This window comes from Callospermophilus lateralis, chromosome X (assembly GCF_048772815.1).
Source record: "Callospermophilus lateralis isolate mCalLat2 chromosome X, mCalLat2.hap1, whole genome shotgun sequence".
Lineage (NCBI taxonomy): Eukaryota > Metazoa > Chordata > Mammalia > Rodentia > Sciuridae > Callospermophilus > Callospermophilus lateralis.
The window spans coordinates 46,964,699-46,982,593 of NC_135325.1; the positions used below are offsets into that span (position 1 = coordinate 46,964,699).

The 17,895-nt window shown below is 33.3% G+C and overlaps 1 protein-coding gene across 7 annotated transcripts in view; it reads left to right on the forward strand.

Annotated features, from left to right (window-relative positions):
• Atrx (ATRX chromatin remodeler) overlaps positions 1–17,895 on the forward strand; it is a 225,314-nt gene that overhangs the window by 176,562 nt on the left and 30,857 nt on the right. For all 7 annotated transcript variants that reach the window (XM_077107628.1, XM_077107623.1, XM_077107626.1 and 4 more), the window contains 2 exons: positions 7,327–7,435; positions 16,298–16,475. In XM_077107628.1, the coding sequence (XP_076963743.1) occupies positions 7,327–7,435; positions 16,298–16,475 (287 nt within the window). The remainder of the gene's footprint in view (positions 1–7,326; positions 7,436–16,297; positions 16,476–17,895) is intronic.

Here is a 17,895-nt window from a genome sequence, read left to right on the forward strand (position 1 = left end):
GATTCTTTAACTTAGCATTTCAAATTTCACTGGTATTTTATTTTGTGTTAATTTGATAGATTCTTGCCACTCTTTGACTTTGCATATCTTAATCCAATTTTATGTATTATTTTACTTTAATTGGAGTTATTCATTCCATTCTCTCTTGTTTTTACCTACTCTCTCCCACTCTTTTTCTTACATATTTTCCTTCTTCTTTTTTTAAATATTTTTTTAGTTGTCAGTGGACCTGTATTTTTATTTTTATGTGGTGCTGAGAATCAAACCAGTGCCTCACACATTCAAGGCAAGCGCTCTACCACTGAGCCACAACCCCAGCCCCTCCCTCTTTTTCTATTGTCACTTTTCTTATGTCTCTGTTCCTCCTCCCTGCATTTTTAAAAATGTTATATCAATTGAATTTATTCATTCTATTTTTCTTCTGCTTTTCTATACTCTCACTGTCTCATCAATTTTTTCCCTTATGTCTCTCTTCCTGTCCACTCTCCTGTAGTGGTTGGGCTTTATGTATGTGTGTTTGTTTTGTGCTACTCAGGATGAATCCAGGGATGCTTTTCCACTGAGCTATGTCCCCAACTGTTTTATTTATTTATTTATTTTTATTTTGAGACAGGACCTCAGGAAGTTATAGAGGTTGGCTTCATATTTGGAATCCTTCTGCCTCAGCCTCTTGAATAGCTAGGATTATAGGCATGTGCTACTACTCCTGGCTGTTGTGTTTTTGGTTTGGGTTTTTATTTGGGGTGTGGGGTGTATACCAGGGATTGAACTTGGTGGTACTTAAAATACTGAGCCACATCCCCAGCCTTTTTATTTTTTATTTTGTGATATAGAGTTTTGCCAAGTTATTTAGGGCCTAAGTTGCTGATGCTGGTCTCAAACTTGTCTTCTTGCCTCAGCCTCCCAAGTCACTGGAATTACGGGTTGTACCACCATGTCTGGCTATGTTTTTTCTTTTTAATATTAACTGGATTTAGTCTTCTTTTTCTTCTTGCTTTTTTCTATGCTTTTTCCCTCTTTCGTGTTTCCTTTTTTTTTTTTTTTTGTCTTGTGTCTATCTTCTTATTTTCCTTTTTGTTGTTTAATTGATCTTATTTTTTTAAATATACGACAGCAGAATGCATTGCAATTCTATTTTACATATAGAGCAGAATTTTCTTTTTTTTTAAATTTTAATATCTATTTTTTAGTTGTTGGCGGACACAACATCTTTGTCTGTATGTGGTGCTGAGGATCGAACCCGGGCCACACGCATGCCAGGCGAGCGCGCTACCGCTTGAGCCACATCCCCAGCCCCTAGAGAAGAATTTTCATATCTTTGTATATAAAGTATGTTCATGCCAATTCATGTCTCTTCTTATTTTCAATTTTTTTCTTTCTTGCTTCTTCCTATTTTCTCAAATTCTTTATATAATTTTAATATCCATTATACTTTCTTTGACACTATTTTTTCAGCCTATTATAGGATATCACTTTCTATTTTGCTATTTCCACTTCTGGACTAGTGAATTTGTAGTAAACATTTTTGCAGGGGGAAGGGTACTAAAAATTGAACTCAAGGATAGTTTGCTACTACTTATTTTATTTTTTTAATTTTCAGACTGGGATTTGCTAAGTTGTTGGTACTGACCTTGAATTTGTGATCCTTCTTCAGACTCCTGAGTTGCTAGCATGTACAGAACATTTTTAATAAGTTGATATGTCTTATAGGATATATTTTTGCTCATAAGTGGTCACAGTTACTGATGATTTTCATATTTCAATGTGATGCTAGAGATTGTTCGCAGTTCATAGTGAACATGTTGAGCAGGTGTTTTGACACTGAGTTATACCCCTAGTTCAGGGACACATTCTAAAGAAAAAGAAAATCTCTAGAAAAACCCTCATATAATGGTGAAATAGAGATTGGCCCCACAAAATTTGTAGATCTCAATATAGAATCATAAGAAATCAAGGTAATAAGATGCCACCAAATGTTCATAATCCTCAAAAAACTGAACCTATAGATATTAAAGAAGAGGAAATGTTTGCCAAAGACTTTAAAAAATTATTGTTAAAGTGATTGGTGAATTAAAAGTTGATCTAAATAATGTCCTAACAGAGAAAATACAAGGTATGAAGGAACATTCCAATAAAGAGATAGAGATTCTTAAAAAGAACCAAATATGTCCTGGAAATGTAAACTCATTCAAATAAAAAACTCAGTTGACTAATTCTCACCAATAGATTAAATAAGTCAGAAGACAAAATCTCAGGACTTCAAGATAAAGTCCATGAATTGAATTTCAGACAATAAGAAAAAAATTAAGAAACTGAACAGAATATACAAGAACTCTGGGTAATGTTACTGATTGAACTCCAAATAGACCAGACCAGAAAATAACCTATGTATGGTACATTATATTTGAAATGTGAGAATTCCAGAAAAAAAAAAGAATTTTAAAAACTGCAAGAAAGAGACATCAAGTCATGTACACATTCAAACCTAGCAGAATAACAGCCAATATCCTAATAGAAATTCTAAAGCCCAGGGGACATTGAATGGTATGTTCCAAGCCCTGAAAGAAAACAACTGCTAATATTGATTGCCATAATCTGTAAAGCTGTGTCCTTTAGAATCAAAGCAGAAATTTAAACTTTCCAAACAACTATGAGCTAAAGGAATTCACGACCACTAAACCAGCATTGCAAAAAGATAAAGCAATACTACACACAGGAGAAGAAGAAAACAACTAAGAGAGCTTGGGAAAGGATAGATATCATTAGATGGTTAAGTAAGCAAATAAGAATTAGGATTGGATCAAATATCACAAAAAGGAAAATGTCAGGATAAAATGCATACCTCTATAATAACAATATAAATGGTATCAATCCTCCAATTAAAAGACATAGAGTGACAGATTGGATTAATAAATAAGATACAATGATATATTCTTTCCAAGAAACATAGCTCATTGGCAAAGACATCCACAGACTGATGAAAGTGATAGGATAGAAAATGATATTCCATGCAAATGGAACTCAGTCGTAAGGAGGAATAGCTACTCTCATATCAATCAAAGCAGGTTTCAATCCAAAATTAGTAAGAAGAGACAAAAAAGGTCACTACACAGGGGAACAATGCAGAAATAAGGTATGACTATTGTAAATATGTATGCCCTAATTTCATAAGAAAAACACTACCTAACATTATGGCCCAGATTGGCTCAAATATAATAATAGTTGATAATTTCAATATACCTCTCTTACTGATATGTCTTCCCAACATAAAATCAACAAAGATACTGCATAGTTAAAACATACTATTGATTAAATGGACATAACAGCCATCTATAGAATATTTAACCCAGCAATAGCTGAAAATACTTTCTTTACCATTGGTCATGGAACTTTCCTCGAAATAGATTATATTTTAGCCCACAAAGCAAGTTTAAGCAAATACAAGTTGAAATAATTCCTCATATCAACTTGGATCAGAATTCACAATTCCAGATTTCAAATTATACCACAGAGCTATACAAAAAGAGTGTGGTACTGGCATAAAAACAGACACATAAATGCAACAGAATAGAACACACAAATAGAAACCCACACAGATACAGTCATCTGATTCTTGAAAAAGTGCGAAAAGATAAATTGGAGAAAAGACAAACTATTTAACAAATGTTGCTGGGAAAACTGGATATCCATTTTTGGAAGAGTGAAACTAGATCCCAATTCTCACCCTTCACAAAGATCAACTCAAAATGGGTCAGTGATGTAGATGAGAAATCTTGTAACTGCTAGAGGGAAAAAAAAAGCATAGGGGAAATACTTTTAACACACAAGCACAAACAGTGACTTCCTGCAACCCTGTGTAAGAGGTACAAAATTATTCCCATTTTTATAAAGAAATAGATGCACAAGGAGTTTAATTATTTGCATGAAGTGAAAATATTAACAGTGAAACTGAAATTAAATTCATTGAGTCTTACTCTGAGGTTTATATTATTAACTACTGACCTATACTACCAGTTTTTATGCATTGGATTCATGGAAGTGGTATTAGAGATTCATCACCATTATCACAAAAAGGAAACTATGTTGAAATGCTTTTTTAAATAATCATATCCATAAAGCACCAAATAAAACAATAAAAAATAGAAGGAAGACTAGTAAGTATGGTAAGGGGAACAGCGGGAGGGAGAAGAGGAGGGAAAGAGAAAGTACTTGGGATGAAATGGAGCAAATTATATTCCAGCATATATGATTATGTCAAAATGAACCCCACTATTGTATATATCTATAATTCTCTAATAAAAACATTTAAAAATAGTTATATTATTTTCCATTCATTTATGTTTAGCATATTTATTATAATATTTTACAATATTTATACTGTTGAAGTGACTGATTATAATACAAATGTGACCTTTTTTATCCACCTTCTTCTCTCAAATTCTTTTTTCCACAGATACATATGCTGTTTTGCCTAATAGAATGAATAAAGATCATAAGTAAAATTACATTTTTAGACATTATTGAATTTTCAGCAAGGAAATTCTAGGTTTTTCAGTATAAAACATGCATAAATCATAAACATATGAAAAAATGTCTATTTAACAAATGTACTAAGTTTAAAGAATTTGTTAAAAGGCATATATATTCATTTATTAAGACTCTACAGCATGGAAATATGAATCTTTCTTGGATGGGTAATAGTAGTAGTATGTTTATAGTTAAAAAATCAGACTGAAGGGCTGGGGTTGGAGCTCAGTGGTAGAGCACTCACCTAGCATGTGCTAGGTCCTGGGTTTGATCCTCAGCACCACATAAAAATAAATAAAGTATTATGTCCAACTATAACTAAAAATATTTTAAAAATTCACAATGAAGATTATATATGAAATATTAAAATGTCATAAGCACTCAATTCCTGGTATCAATGCAAGTCTTGGGGAACTTTTACATAACTTGTCTAAAAGTTCACGTCAGATCACTAACTTACATACCTAAGACCTTCACACTCACACATAGATACACATATGAACACCCAAATAATATTCATAAAATGGAAATATATGCTGAAATTTTTGGCTAACCATTAAAAGGTTTTGTCATATATCAGGCACTCAGTTAATACTTGATCAGTGAATGAATAAAGTCATTGTTTATGGTGTTCACCTGATAGTTACCAAGTTGTTAATAAAAAGGGGAGAAACCTGGCTATTTGCATATTTACTTGAGTTTTTATGTAGGTTTTTTAAAAAATTCTTTTTAGATATTCATGATAGTATAATGTATTTTGACATACATACATGGAGTAAAACTTATTCTAATTAGGATCCCATTCTTTTTTTTTTATTGGTTGTTCAAAACATTACAAAGCTCATGACATATCATCTTTCATACATTTGATTTATGTGGGTTTTGAACTCCCATTTTTACCCCAATTACAAGTTGCAGAATCACATCGGTTACACATCCACATTTTTACATAATACCATATTAATGACTGTCGTATTCTACTACCTTTCCTAACCCCTACTATCCCCCCTCCCCTTCCCTCTCATCTTCCCTCTCTACCCCATCTGCTGTTGCTTAATTCTCTCCCTTGTTTTTTTTCCCCCTTTCCCCTCACAAACTCTTATATGTAATTTTGTGTAACAATGAGGGTCTCCTTCCATTTCCATACAGTTTCCCTTCTCTCTCCCTTTCTCTCCCCCCACTCGTCTCTGTTTAATGTTAATCTTTTCCTCATGCTCTTCTTCCCTTTTGTGTTCTTAGTTGCTCTCTTTATATCAAAGAAGACATTTGGCATTTGTTTTTTAAGGATTGGCTAGCTTCACTTAGCATAATCTGCTCTAATGCCATCCATTTCCCTGCAAAATCCATGATTTTGTCGTTTTTTAGTGCTGTGTAATACTCCATTGTGTATAAATGCCACATTTTTTTAATCCATTCATCTGTTGAAGGGCATCTAGGTTGATTCCAGAGTCTAGCTATTGTGAATTGTGCTGCTATGATCATTGATGTGGCAGTATGCCTATAGTATGCTCTTTTAAGGTCCTCAGGGAATAGACAGAGAAGGGCGATAGTTGGGTCAAATGGTGGTTCCATTCCCAGCTTTCCCAGGAATCTCCATACTGCTTTCCAAATTGGCCACACCAATTTGCAGTCCCACCAGCAATGTACAAGTGTACCCTTTTCCCCACATCCTCGCCAGCACTTATTGTTGTTTGACTTCAGAATGGCTGCCAATCTTACTGGAGTGAGATGGTATCTTAGGGTGGTTTTGATTTGCATTTCTCTGACTGCTAGAGAAAGTGAGCATTTTTTCATGTACTTATTGATTGATTGTATGTCCTCCTCTGAGAAGTGTCTGTTCAGGTCCTTGGCCCATTTGTTGATAGGGTTATTTGTTATCTTATTGTTTAATTTTTTGAGTTCTTTGTATACTCTGGATATTAGGGCTCTATCTGAAGTGTGAGGAGTAAAAATTTAGGATCCCATTCTTGTGGTTGAACATGATGTGGAGTTATAGTGGTCATGTATTAATAAATGAACATAGGAAAGTTATGTCTGATTAATTCTACTGTTTTTCCTATTCCTATTCTCCCTTCCTTCCCTCCATTTGCATAATTAAAGCATACCTCATGAGCAAAGTGCAATTTATCATATACTTTGGACAGTTTTTAAAAAATATTTATTTTTTAGTTGTAGTTGGACACAATACTTTTATTTCACTTATTTTTTTTTATATGGTGCTGAGGATCGAACCCAGGGTCTTGCAAGTGCAAGGTAAGTGCTCTACTGCTGAGCCACAACTCCAGCCCTACATTGGGCAGTTTTAAAGGATTCTAATCAAAGAAATGCTTTTATGAAATTCTCATGTATGTTCAGAAGCCAGGCATGGTGGTGTAGGCCTTTAATCTCAGTGACTTGGGAGGGCAAGGCAGGAGGATTGCATGTTCAAAGCTAGCCTCTAAAACTTAGTGAGGCTCTAAGCAACTTAACTGAGCCCTGTCTCAAAATAAAAACTAAAAAGGGCTAGGGATATGGATCAGTTTTTAAGGACACTTAGGTTCAATCCCTGGTACCAAAACAATAACCACCACCTACGTTCAATATCTACTTAATTGAAATTTTTTTGAATGAGATTTGTGGTGAATTTATTTGTAATACAATTAATTGTCCCTAGGTTAAGAAAAGTATGTGTGGTACTATACAAATACTGGAAATACAGCATTATAAATATATATCCTTTTTAAGAGGTGAGTAAGGAGGAAAATCTGTTAGCAGAGCAATATATCAAATCCTTTTTGTGTTTTCTCATTAAATTTTCAGGTGAGGGGAAATGGCTCCGAAATATTGACTATTACCGTTTAGATGGTTCTACTACTGCACAATCAAGGAAGAAATGGGCTGAAGAATTTAATGATGAAACTAATGTGAGGTATGAATCATCTTCTGTATGTATAGAGAGGCTTTTAAAGTCATTTTTAATTTACATACAGTAAAATTCACTCTTTTTAGTGTATCCTTCTCTAGAGAATTTTGATAAATGGAAGATACAGTCAAGATAAAAGTTTCACCCTCCAAATTCATTCGTGGAATTATTTCTTTGTTTGTTTTCTTTCTGGTGATTGAACCCAGGGCCTCTGGCATGCATTCTACCCCTGAGTTATATCTCCATCTCTGGAATCACACATTTTGCTGCCTATTTTAGTGTCACTGCTTTCATTTAGTGAAATGCATTTGTAATTCATCCATGTCATTGCTGGTGTTCCTTTTTTCTTGTTGAATAATTGTCCTTTGTAGGGATGTATCAGTTTGTTTAACCATTTCTACTTGAAGGACATTTGCATTATTACAAGGTTTGGGAATTAAAATCATAGCTGCCCCAAACATTCATGTACTATTTTTTGTAAGTATAGGGATCTCTTTCAGTGTAATGAAAATGCAGAATGATAATTTCTGGATTATATGGTAAGTTTATATATATATATATATATATATATATATATATATAGAGAGAGAGAGAGAGAGAGAGAGAGAGAGAGAGAGAGAGCGCGCGCGCGCGCGCGCGAGCGAGCTATCAGTTTTCCCAAGTGACTGTACAGTTTTGTATTCCCAACAATAGTATGTGAGAGTTCCAATTGTTCTGTATTCTTATTAGTGTTTACTTTAGTCATATTTTTACAAAATTATTTTACCTATTTCTAGTAAGTATATAATGGTACCTCGTGTGATTTTTTTTTTAATTCTAATTTGTTATGTATGACAGCAGAATGCATTACAATTCACATTACCTATATAGAGCACAATTTTTCATATCTTTGGTTGTACACAAGGTAGTGTCACACCATTTGTGTCTTCATACATGTACATAGGGTAATGATGTCCATCTCATTCCACCACCATTTTTACCACCAAGCCCCCTCCCTTACACTCCCTCCCCCACTTTGCTCTATCTAGACTTCTTCTGATCCACCAACCCCATTACGAATTAGCATCCTTATATCAGAGAAAACATTTTGGCATTTGGTTTTTTGGGGATTGACTAACTTCACTTAGCATTATATTCTCCAGCTCCATCCATTCACCTGCAAATGCCATGATTTTATTCTCTTTTAATGCTGAATAATATTCCATTGTGTATCTATAACACATTTTTGTTATCCATTCATCAGCTGAAGGGCATCTAGGTTGGTTCCACAGCTTAGCTGTTGTGAATTGTGCTGCTATAAACATTGATGTGCCTCATGCAGTTTTTAATTTGCCTTTCCCTAATGATAAATTATGTTGAATATCTTTTTATGTGCTTACTGGCCATTTTTATATTATCATTGGTGACAGACTCTTGATGATTTTAAAGTTAGAAAAGTTTTCCTGATCTCTTTCTTTGTTGTAGAAATGCAAATCATAGTATTTAAATAACTATAGATACAGTGTGCTTTATATGTGCGGTTTTTATTTTGTTTTTAACTGTTACTGATTGACATAATCAATGCATTTAGCAATGAAAATTTCATATATACACACACATACATACACACACATACTTACACATTAAACACAAATATATGAAAGCATGGCTTTTGAAACAAAGGCAGAGAGGGGATTAGTTTAATGGTAGGATGACTAATGTGTGTGTTAATATTTTAAACAATGAGGAATATTGTTATAAAAGACATTTTTTAATTCTAGCAGTCATGAACCAAATCAAGGCTTCAGGCTAGTGAAATTTCAGTTAGGTCATGTGAAGAGTATTAATTGATAATCTATAGGAGTTAGGAGTGCTTATATAGGGATATTTTGAGTACAGTTAACTAATAACACACTTTATAAATTATCAGACTGCTTTAAGAATAAGTACATTTGTTTATATGTTTTCATGTTTTAAAAAATTACTGTGCATGAGTATGAAGAAGTAATTTTATTTTTATATAACTTTTTCAGAAACCAGTTCTTACTATGTTGCCTAGGCTGACCTTTTATGGGCTCAAGTAATATATCTGCCTCAGCCCCCAAGTAGCTGAGACCAAAGACATGTGCCAACCATGCTGGGCTGAGAAGTAATTTTATTAAGTAACCCTTATTCGTCAAACATGGTTGAAACTTTGACTTGCTCAGCATCCCAGATTTTTAAATACCACCATAGCATTTTGATCTGGTCCATAACTTTCATACTTGATGTGAGTACAGAACAGTATTGAAATGGAGATGCTGAGGTGTCAGATAGACTTACTTACTATTACTGGTCAATGAATCACTCCTAAACATAAACCAAAAAGTGTTTCTGATTTGGATACATGCTTTAGGAATGTGTGTGTGTGTGTGTGTGTATGCCTGTGTTTGTGTGTGTGTGTGTGTGTATATATATCATGGATTTGGGTTACAGTAGTTATATCTGACCATAGTAATTTTAGAAAATATAAATATAATTCTTTCATGCAGAAACAGTATGAAAGACTTATTAAGATGAACTTTAAGATAATTACCATATCTTATGTTGTCATCTCATGTGACCTAGAAGTAATTTTCAATAGTCTTAGTGTTCCTAGTTAGCTTAGGCTCAAGTAATCCTTCTGCCTCAGCCTTCTAAACAGGTTAACTGTAGGCGTGTGCTATCACACCCTTTGCTATATTTTTTACTTAGAAATAATTATAGATTCATAAAAACTTGCAAAGATTGTATAGAGACATCTGTAAATCCTTTGTCTCATTTTGTTCAGTGGTTAGATCTTAGATACCTATAGTTTCATTATCAACCAAGAAATTAACACTTGAATGTGAAATGTGTTTGTATATCTTTTTTTATCATACATAGAAATTCATGTTAAAAAAAACCACTGCAGTCAATATACAAAATTATTCTGTCACCACAGAGATATCTCTCATAACCCTTTTATGTAGTGAGAATCCATTCTTATCAACCTCACCATTATCTCTAACCCCTAACAATGACTAATTTGTTCTTCATAATTTTGTCATAAGAAGACTATTACATAAATGGTATCATATTATAGGTCCAAATAGCATAGATCCTTTGGTGAAATGCCTCTTTTTTGATCGTTTTCTTATTGAATTACTTGTTTATTTTATTGTGGAGTTTATTATTTTATCAAGAATTTATGATCTAGAAGAGAGTTCTTTTGTCAGACATGTGGTTTGCAAATGTTTTCTGCCGGTTTATTGTTTGTCTGTTCAGCCCCTTCACATGTCTTTAACAAAGCCAAGTTATTAATTTATTTTGGTACTGGGTATTGAACCTGGGGTGCTTAACTACTGAGCCACATCCTCAGCCCATTTATTTTCATTTATTTATATATACACACACACACACACACACACACACACACACACACACACACACACACACATGTATTTTTTTTTTTTAATTTTGAGACAAGACCTTGCTAAGATGGTGAGGCTGGCCTGGAATTTACAATCCCCCTGCCCCATCCTCCAGAGTCTCTGGGATTACAGGCATGTGTCACCACACCTGGCTATCAAAAGGATAGTTTTTAATTTGGACAAAATTTAATTTGACAGTGTTTGTTTGATTATGCTTTTTGTGCCAATTCTTAACAACTCTTTCCCATAGCCCTGTGTCTTGAAGATTTTTCTCCTGTGTTATATTCTGAAAGTTTTATGTTCTTAAATTTTCTAGTTAAGTCTATGATGTAATTTCAGTTGATTTTATATAAAATATGAAGTTTAGCTGGGCCTGATGGTTAATACCTGTAATCCCAGCAACTGAAGAGTCTGATGCAGGAGGACCTGAAGTTTGAATCTTGCCTCAACAACTTAGCAAGGCCTTATCTCAAAACAAAATAAAAAGGGCTTGGGATGTGGTTCAGTGTTCAAAAAAACCCCTGGGTTCAGTCCTTAGTATAGATCGATATTTAGTTTAGTTAGAGGTTTATTTTAAGCAGTGATCTAATTGTTCCAGCAGCGTTTGTTGAAAAAGCCATTTTCCCTCACTACATTGCTTTTCCACCTTTGTGAGAAATCATTTGGCTATTCTGTTCTATTGGTTCATATGACTATTTTTCTGCAATTATCACATAATCTTGCTTGCTTTAGCTGTATAGTAAACTTTAATCACAGATTGAATGATTCTTCACATTTTATTCTACTTTTTACAAATTCTTTTAACTAGCCTAATTTATTTGCTTTTCTACGTACATTTTAGAATAATCTTGTCAATATCTACTGATGTTTTCCAAAGGGGTGTGTGGGGTGTGTGTGTGTGTGTGTGTGTGTGTGTGTGTGTGTGTGTTTGGATCAAACCCTGGGCTTATACATGCTAGGCACTTTATCTACCATGAGTGAGTTACAGTCTCAGCCCCTTGCAATTCTTATTAAAATAGAAATCATGTAGAATCTGTTTGTCTTAAGGACAATAATGTCTTTATTGAAACTTCTGATTTGTAAATAGTGTGTAGTTTCATTTATGTTATCATTAATTACTTTCATCAGTGTTTTTGAGTTTCCAGCATGCAAATCTCATGTATATTTTGTTAGGTTTACACCTGTAAGTATTTTTATTTTGAGTGATTTCAGATAATATGGTATTAAATTTTGGTTTCCCTGTATTCATTGTTAGCATATAGAAACGCAGTTGATTTTTGTGTTGATATTCTGTCTGTGATTTAGCTGCTTTTATTTGTTATAGGAGTTTGTTTTGTAGATTGTTTTAGGATTTTCTATATTGAACATTATGTTATCTATATGTAGGGATAGTTTCATTTCTTCCTTTCTGATATGTACGTTGTTTATGTTATTTTCTTGACTTAATACACTGGCTCGAATTGGCAGTAATGTGATGAATCAAAGTGTTAAGATTGGACATCCTTGACTTCTTCCTGAACTTAAAAGCATTCAGTCTTTATTAACTATGATTTTAGCTATGGGTTTTTATTTGATTTTTGCGGTCCTGCCTATAAAACCTGGGGCCTCATGCATCTATGCAAGTGCATTATCACTGAGCTAACATTCCTAATCCTTTTCAAATTTTATTTTCAGAAGTTTGCTTCTGTCTGTCAAGTAGCTGGGATTATAGGCATGCACCACCATATCAAGTTTATTTGTAGGTTTTTTGCAGGTACTCCTTCAAGTTGAGGAAGTTTCTCAATAGTCTTAATTTGCCAGGAGTTTTTATTATTATTTGGTGTTTAATTTTTGTCGAATGCTTTTTCTATGTCAATTATGTTTGGTTTTATTTTACTTTACCTTGTTAATATGGTATTTTATATAGAGTGATTTTTAGATATTGACTCAGCTTTCCATTCCTGGAAAAAAAACCTTTACTTGGTGATATGTATAGTTATGGTACTGGCTCCTGCTATTTGCTAATATTTTGTTGGGAGGAGTTTATGAAAGATATTGGTCTGAATTTAGTTGTTTTTGTATAGCCTTTGGATTTGGCATCAGTATAATATTGGCTTCATAAAATTTATTGAGAGGTATTGCCTTTTCTATTTTCTTAAAGAGGTTTTATAGATTTATATTTTAAATGCCTAGTGTCTTAGGTGTTACATCTGTGAGCAAAATATTTGACATAAATAACTTAAAGGAGGAAAGCTTTGTTTTGACTCAGGGTTTCATTTCATGGTTGGCAGGTTGGTATAACCTAAGAACCAACCACTTCCCAATAGTCCTTACAGATTATGAATTCGTCAATTGATTAATCTATTGACAAGATTAGTGCCCTCATAGTTAATTTTCACTTCTCCTAAACCCTATCTCTGAACCTTGCTGCATTGGGGCCCAAGCCTTCAATAACTGAGTTCTGGGGGCGGGGACATTCCAGACCCAAACAATAACATGTTGTAAAATTTTGCCAGATTATTTTCTTCTTCTTTTTTGAGGGAGAGTTTTAAGACTGTTGGTTAAATTTCCTTAATAGCATTAATTAAGACTATTAAAATGATCTCTTTCATAGTAAATGAGTTGTAGTAGTTTGTTCTTTTTGAGGAATTGTTCTCTATAATGCATTTATATTTTTAAAAAGTAAAAAGAAAAAAACAGCCAGGTATTTTGGCACACACCTGTAATCCCGGGAGCTCAGGAGGCTGAGGTAAAAGGATTGCAAAGCCTTAGCAACTTAACAAGGCCCTGTGCAACTTAGTGAGACCCTGTCTTTAAATAAAATATAAAATGTGCTAGGGATGTAGCTCAGGGTTAAGTGCCCCTAGGTCCAATCTCTGGTACAAGAAAACAAAAAACAAAACAAAATCAGAAAACAATCATAACCCTCCTGACCAAGATAACCACTATGAACATTGTGTGTATATGTGTTTTATGTTTCAATGTAATTTAATTTTTATTTAAGAAGGTTCTAGATCGTTTTTTTCACACAACATAATGTTTTGGATTTTTAATGGCAATATAGCCCATTTAATAGTGAATGGCCCTTCCTTCCTTCTTTTTTATTTATTTATTTTTGTGTGTGGTACTCGAAGTTGAACCCAGAGTTTTGCACATGTTAGGCAAGCACTTTAGAACCACAAGCCCTACAAGATTGTAGTTACATGTGTTGTTGTTCTTTTTATTTTCAAGTTTTTGCTATTATGTATAACATTGATGAATATATTTTCTTGGAAATTGGTCATTTTTGTGGTAATTTTCCTAGATGTGTGATTACACTAAATTCATATACAACATTCATTTTATATCTGTTCCTTTGTACTAGATTTTTCTTTAATAAACAATATGATTGGTAAACTGAAAATAAACTCATTATTCAAATTTAGTGTCTCCCTGCAATCTGGTATATAGTGCTATAAATGTAATGGGCTGGCATTCTAATGGTAATTTTCTGTCATGAAGGTATAGAAAACAAGGCTTAGTGTAAAGGGATTATATGGTGATTGCTGAGGGCTTTTCCCAGAGTTTTTCTCATTTTCATATAAATTGCCAACAATAAACCAATCACTAAATTATTATATGGCAGTCCAGTGAAAGAGGTAGCTAACAGGCATGACATGTATAAAAAAATTTTTAAAGAAATGTTTGTAAGGGCGGGGATGTGGCTCAAGTGGTAGCGTGCTCGCCTGGCCAGGGTTCGATCCTCAGCACCACATACAAACAAAGATGTTGTGTCCACCGAGAACTGAAAAATAAATATTTAAAAAAAATTCTCTCTCTCTCTCTCTCTCAAAAAAAAAAAGAAGAGAAATGTTTGTAATATAAACTGTATATACAGATACTATGTTGACTTAACCAAAAAAGTATACACTTAGAAAAAAAGAGACCAATAGGAGGAAATGTACAGTGATATGAATGGAGGTTGTTTCTGGGGAATGGACCTATATAGTTTTTTCCCCTTAAACTTTTTTATACTTTCAAAAAAATATTATCTTTGTTTTCAATTAAATTTTTATTTGAATCAAAATAATATATTTACATATTATTATTAAAAGTGAATAGTTTTGCAAGGCTTAAAAACCAATACTTTGACCAACCTCTTTCTATCCATGATTTCTACTTTCCAGAGTTAATTAATTTTATCTCATGTTATTCTGGTGTTTTTGTACACATATCCTTACTACAGTCTAAGGTGGGAATTTATCCATACATCACTTCTTGCTCATTTTACCAATATAATTTTTCATACTGTTTACCTAAATCGATTTTTGGAGTATTTACCTTATTGTGACTGTGTAAATGTTCTTAAGTCATTTACATACTGTGATTGGTTTTCCTTTTATGTGTTCCTGTTTATTTTTATTTTATATATATTGGAACCAGAGATTGAACTCGATCACTGAGGGGTACTCAGTCACTGAGCCACATCCCCAGCCCTATTTGTATTTTATTTAGAGATAGAATCTCACTTAATTACTTAGCACCTTGCTTTTACTGAGGCTGGTTTTGAACTTGAGATCCTCCTGTTTCAGCCTCCTAGCCACTGGGATTTCAGGGGTGCACCACTGTACTGTGCTGTGTTCTTGTTTATTTCCCTGAAGTGATCATTTGTATTAACCATTTGCTTGGATTTCTATGTACCTGTCCCTAATTCATTCTCAACTTCTTCTATAGAAATATTTTCAGTCCTTTTGTTCCAACATGTCAGATAATCTATTAGTGTAATTATTTTTCTTTAAACACACCCTTCATGGAGCCCTTTGTGTTCTTCCTTTTAGTTTAGCTATTTCTTTACATGTATCCTATTTTTTCTCTTTAAATTTTTTACTCTGTAATTGTTTGTGTATGAGTGAACCCTACTACACTCAGTTCCTTATGCACTGTTTTTTATTTTGATATATTGAGTGCTTATAACATATGGGCTTTCAAATTACATGTAATTTTTCTAAAATTGCTCAGAAATCTGTGGGGGAAAAAACCTTTGAATACATTGCATACATAAGATCACCATATCCATTTTTCTTCTTAAATAAAGCTTTTTATTTTCTGTCAATAAGATCCTTCCTGAGAATATAAATCATGAGTCTGACTCCTTAGATGCCTTATTTTCTTCCATAAGTAAGAAATGACCAGTCACAGTGGCATATACTTGTAATCCCAGTGACTCAGGAGGCTGAGGCAGGAAGATGATAACTTCAAGGCTTGCCACTAACTTAGTAGACCCTATCTCAAAATAAAAAAGGGCTGGGGAAATAGCTTACTGGTGTAAAGTGCCCTTGGATTTAATCCCCAGTACCAAAATATAAAAGAAAGAAAGAAAATGAATTCTCTGAACTTATGATAATATAAAAACTTCACTAGGATCAAAAAGTCATATCATAAATAAAGTATCTATAAAGTATTTACTACTAAAGCATGTATCCTATATTTTCATTTTCAGAGGGCGGTTGTTTATCATTTCCACCAAAGCAGGATCTCTTGGAATTAATCTGGTAGCTGCTAATCGAGTAATTATATTTGATGCTTCTTGGAATCCATCTTATGACATCCAGAGTATATTCAGAGTTTATCGCTTTGGACAAACTAAGCCTGTTTATGTGTATAGGTTCTTAGCTCAGGTAGGTTTATAACTCATATTCTCTTCCCTACTGAAAATTTGGATGAATCTAATATATAGAATCTAATATATGTATCTCTAATATTTTATGGATGAATCTAATATATGTATCTCTAATATTTTAGAGATACAGGATGTACATGTATCTACTATTGAGAAGCAAACATAGTTGAATATGTCATTCCTATAAATAAAGCAGCAGAAGTCAAATTTGGCCCCTCCCAGTTTTCTGTTCTGCAGTTCATTAATTTCTATAGTGTTAGCTTTCTTGATATTTTTTATTGTTGTTTTGCAGTACTGGGAATTGAACCCCAGTACAGGGTCTCACACATGCTAAACATTCTACCATTGAGCTACATCCCAAGCCTTTGAGATTATTTTGTATGAGTAAACAGATTTAGTATTTTCTTGCTAGTTCAGGATAGTTTAATATTTATAGTTCATTTACTTTGCACATGTAAAAAAGCCAATGAGTAAATCTAATTTGCTTATAGAAGAGCAGGTAGATGTTTTTCAGTGGTTACTAGTTTTCTCTTAATTTGAGAAAAGTGGGTAAATAAAAAGCCAATTTATTTTACCAACAGAATCGTTACAAAGAGTATTTAATACTATGTAGGTGAAACTATTAGGGTGATTTAAGTATAAAACCAAGTATTAAAAAACAATACTCAAAGTTAAGAAAAACAAAATCAAATAAATAGATGCATTTTGCCAGGTGTAGTGGTGCACACCTGTAATTCCAGCTAATCAGAAATCGAAGGCAAAAGGATTGCAAATTCAGGGCTAGCCTGAGCAACTTAGTTGGACCTCTCTAAAATTAAAAAAAAAAAAAAAAAGAAGGGCTGGGGATGCAGCTCAGTGGTAGTGTATCCCTGCATTCAATCTCCAGTGCCAAAAAAGTAAAAATTAAAAATAAGTGGTTGCATTCAGAGGTAATAATAGGTTTATAGTATCAGCTTGTCCTTCTAACTGGTACATCTGCTTTGGGAGCAGGTGTTATCATTTTCTGCCTATCTCCAAATCTGGTCTTGTCAATTAAAGACTTTCTGGTAGATCCCTGCTTATTTTATCTTCTTTAGTATGTGATAAGATTAATATCCTCATTATAAACACTTTCCTGTTATTTTATGTGGAGATTCTTTATATTGTAGCTTATAATGCTACATATATGTAATGGAAATGGCATTTTTGTTTTCTGTCCTGATATTATACAAAGTAATTCTTGATACAACGTTGATTTATGGTGATTGTTGATAGCTCATTATATTCCATGGAAAAGGAATTAAACTGTTCTTTTGCATTCTAACCTTAGTATTCACCTAAATCCTAATTTCATTTATTCTTTTTATTTCTATTTATTCCTGGTAGCTACCTGTTGTCACTTTCACCAAGCAAAGAAATATAAAGCAACACATGAATGC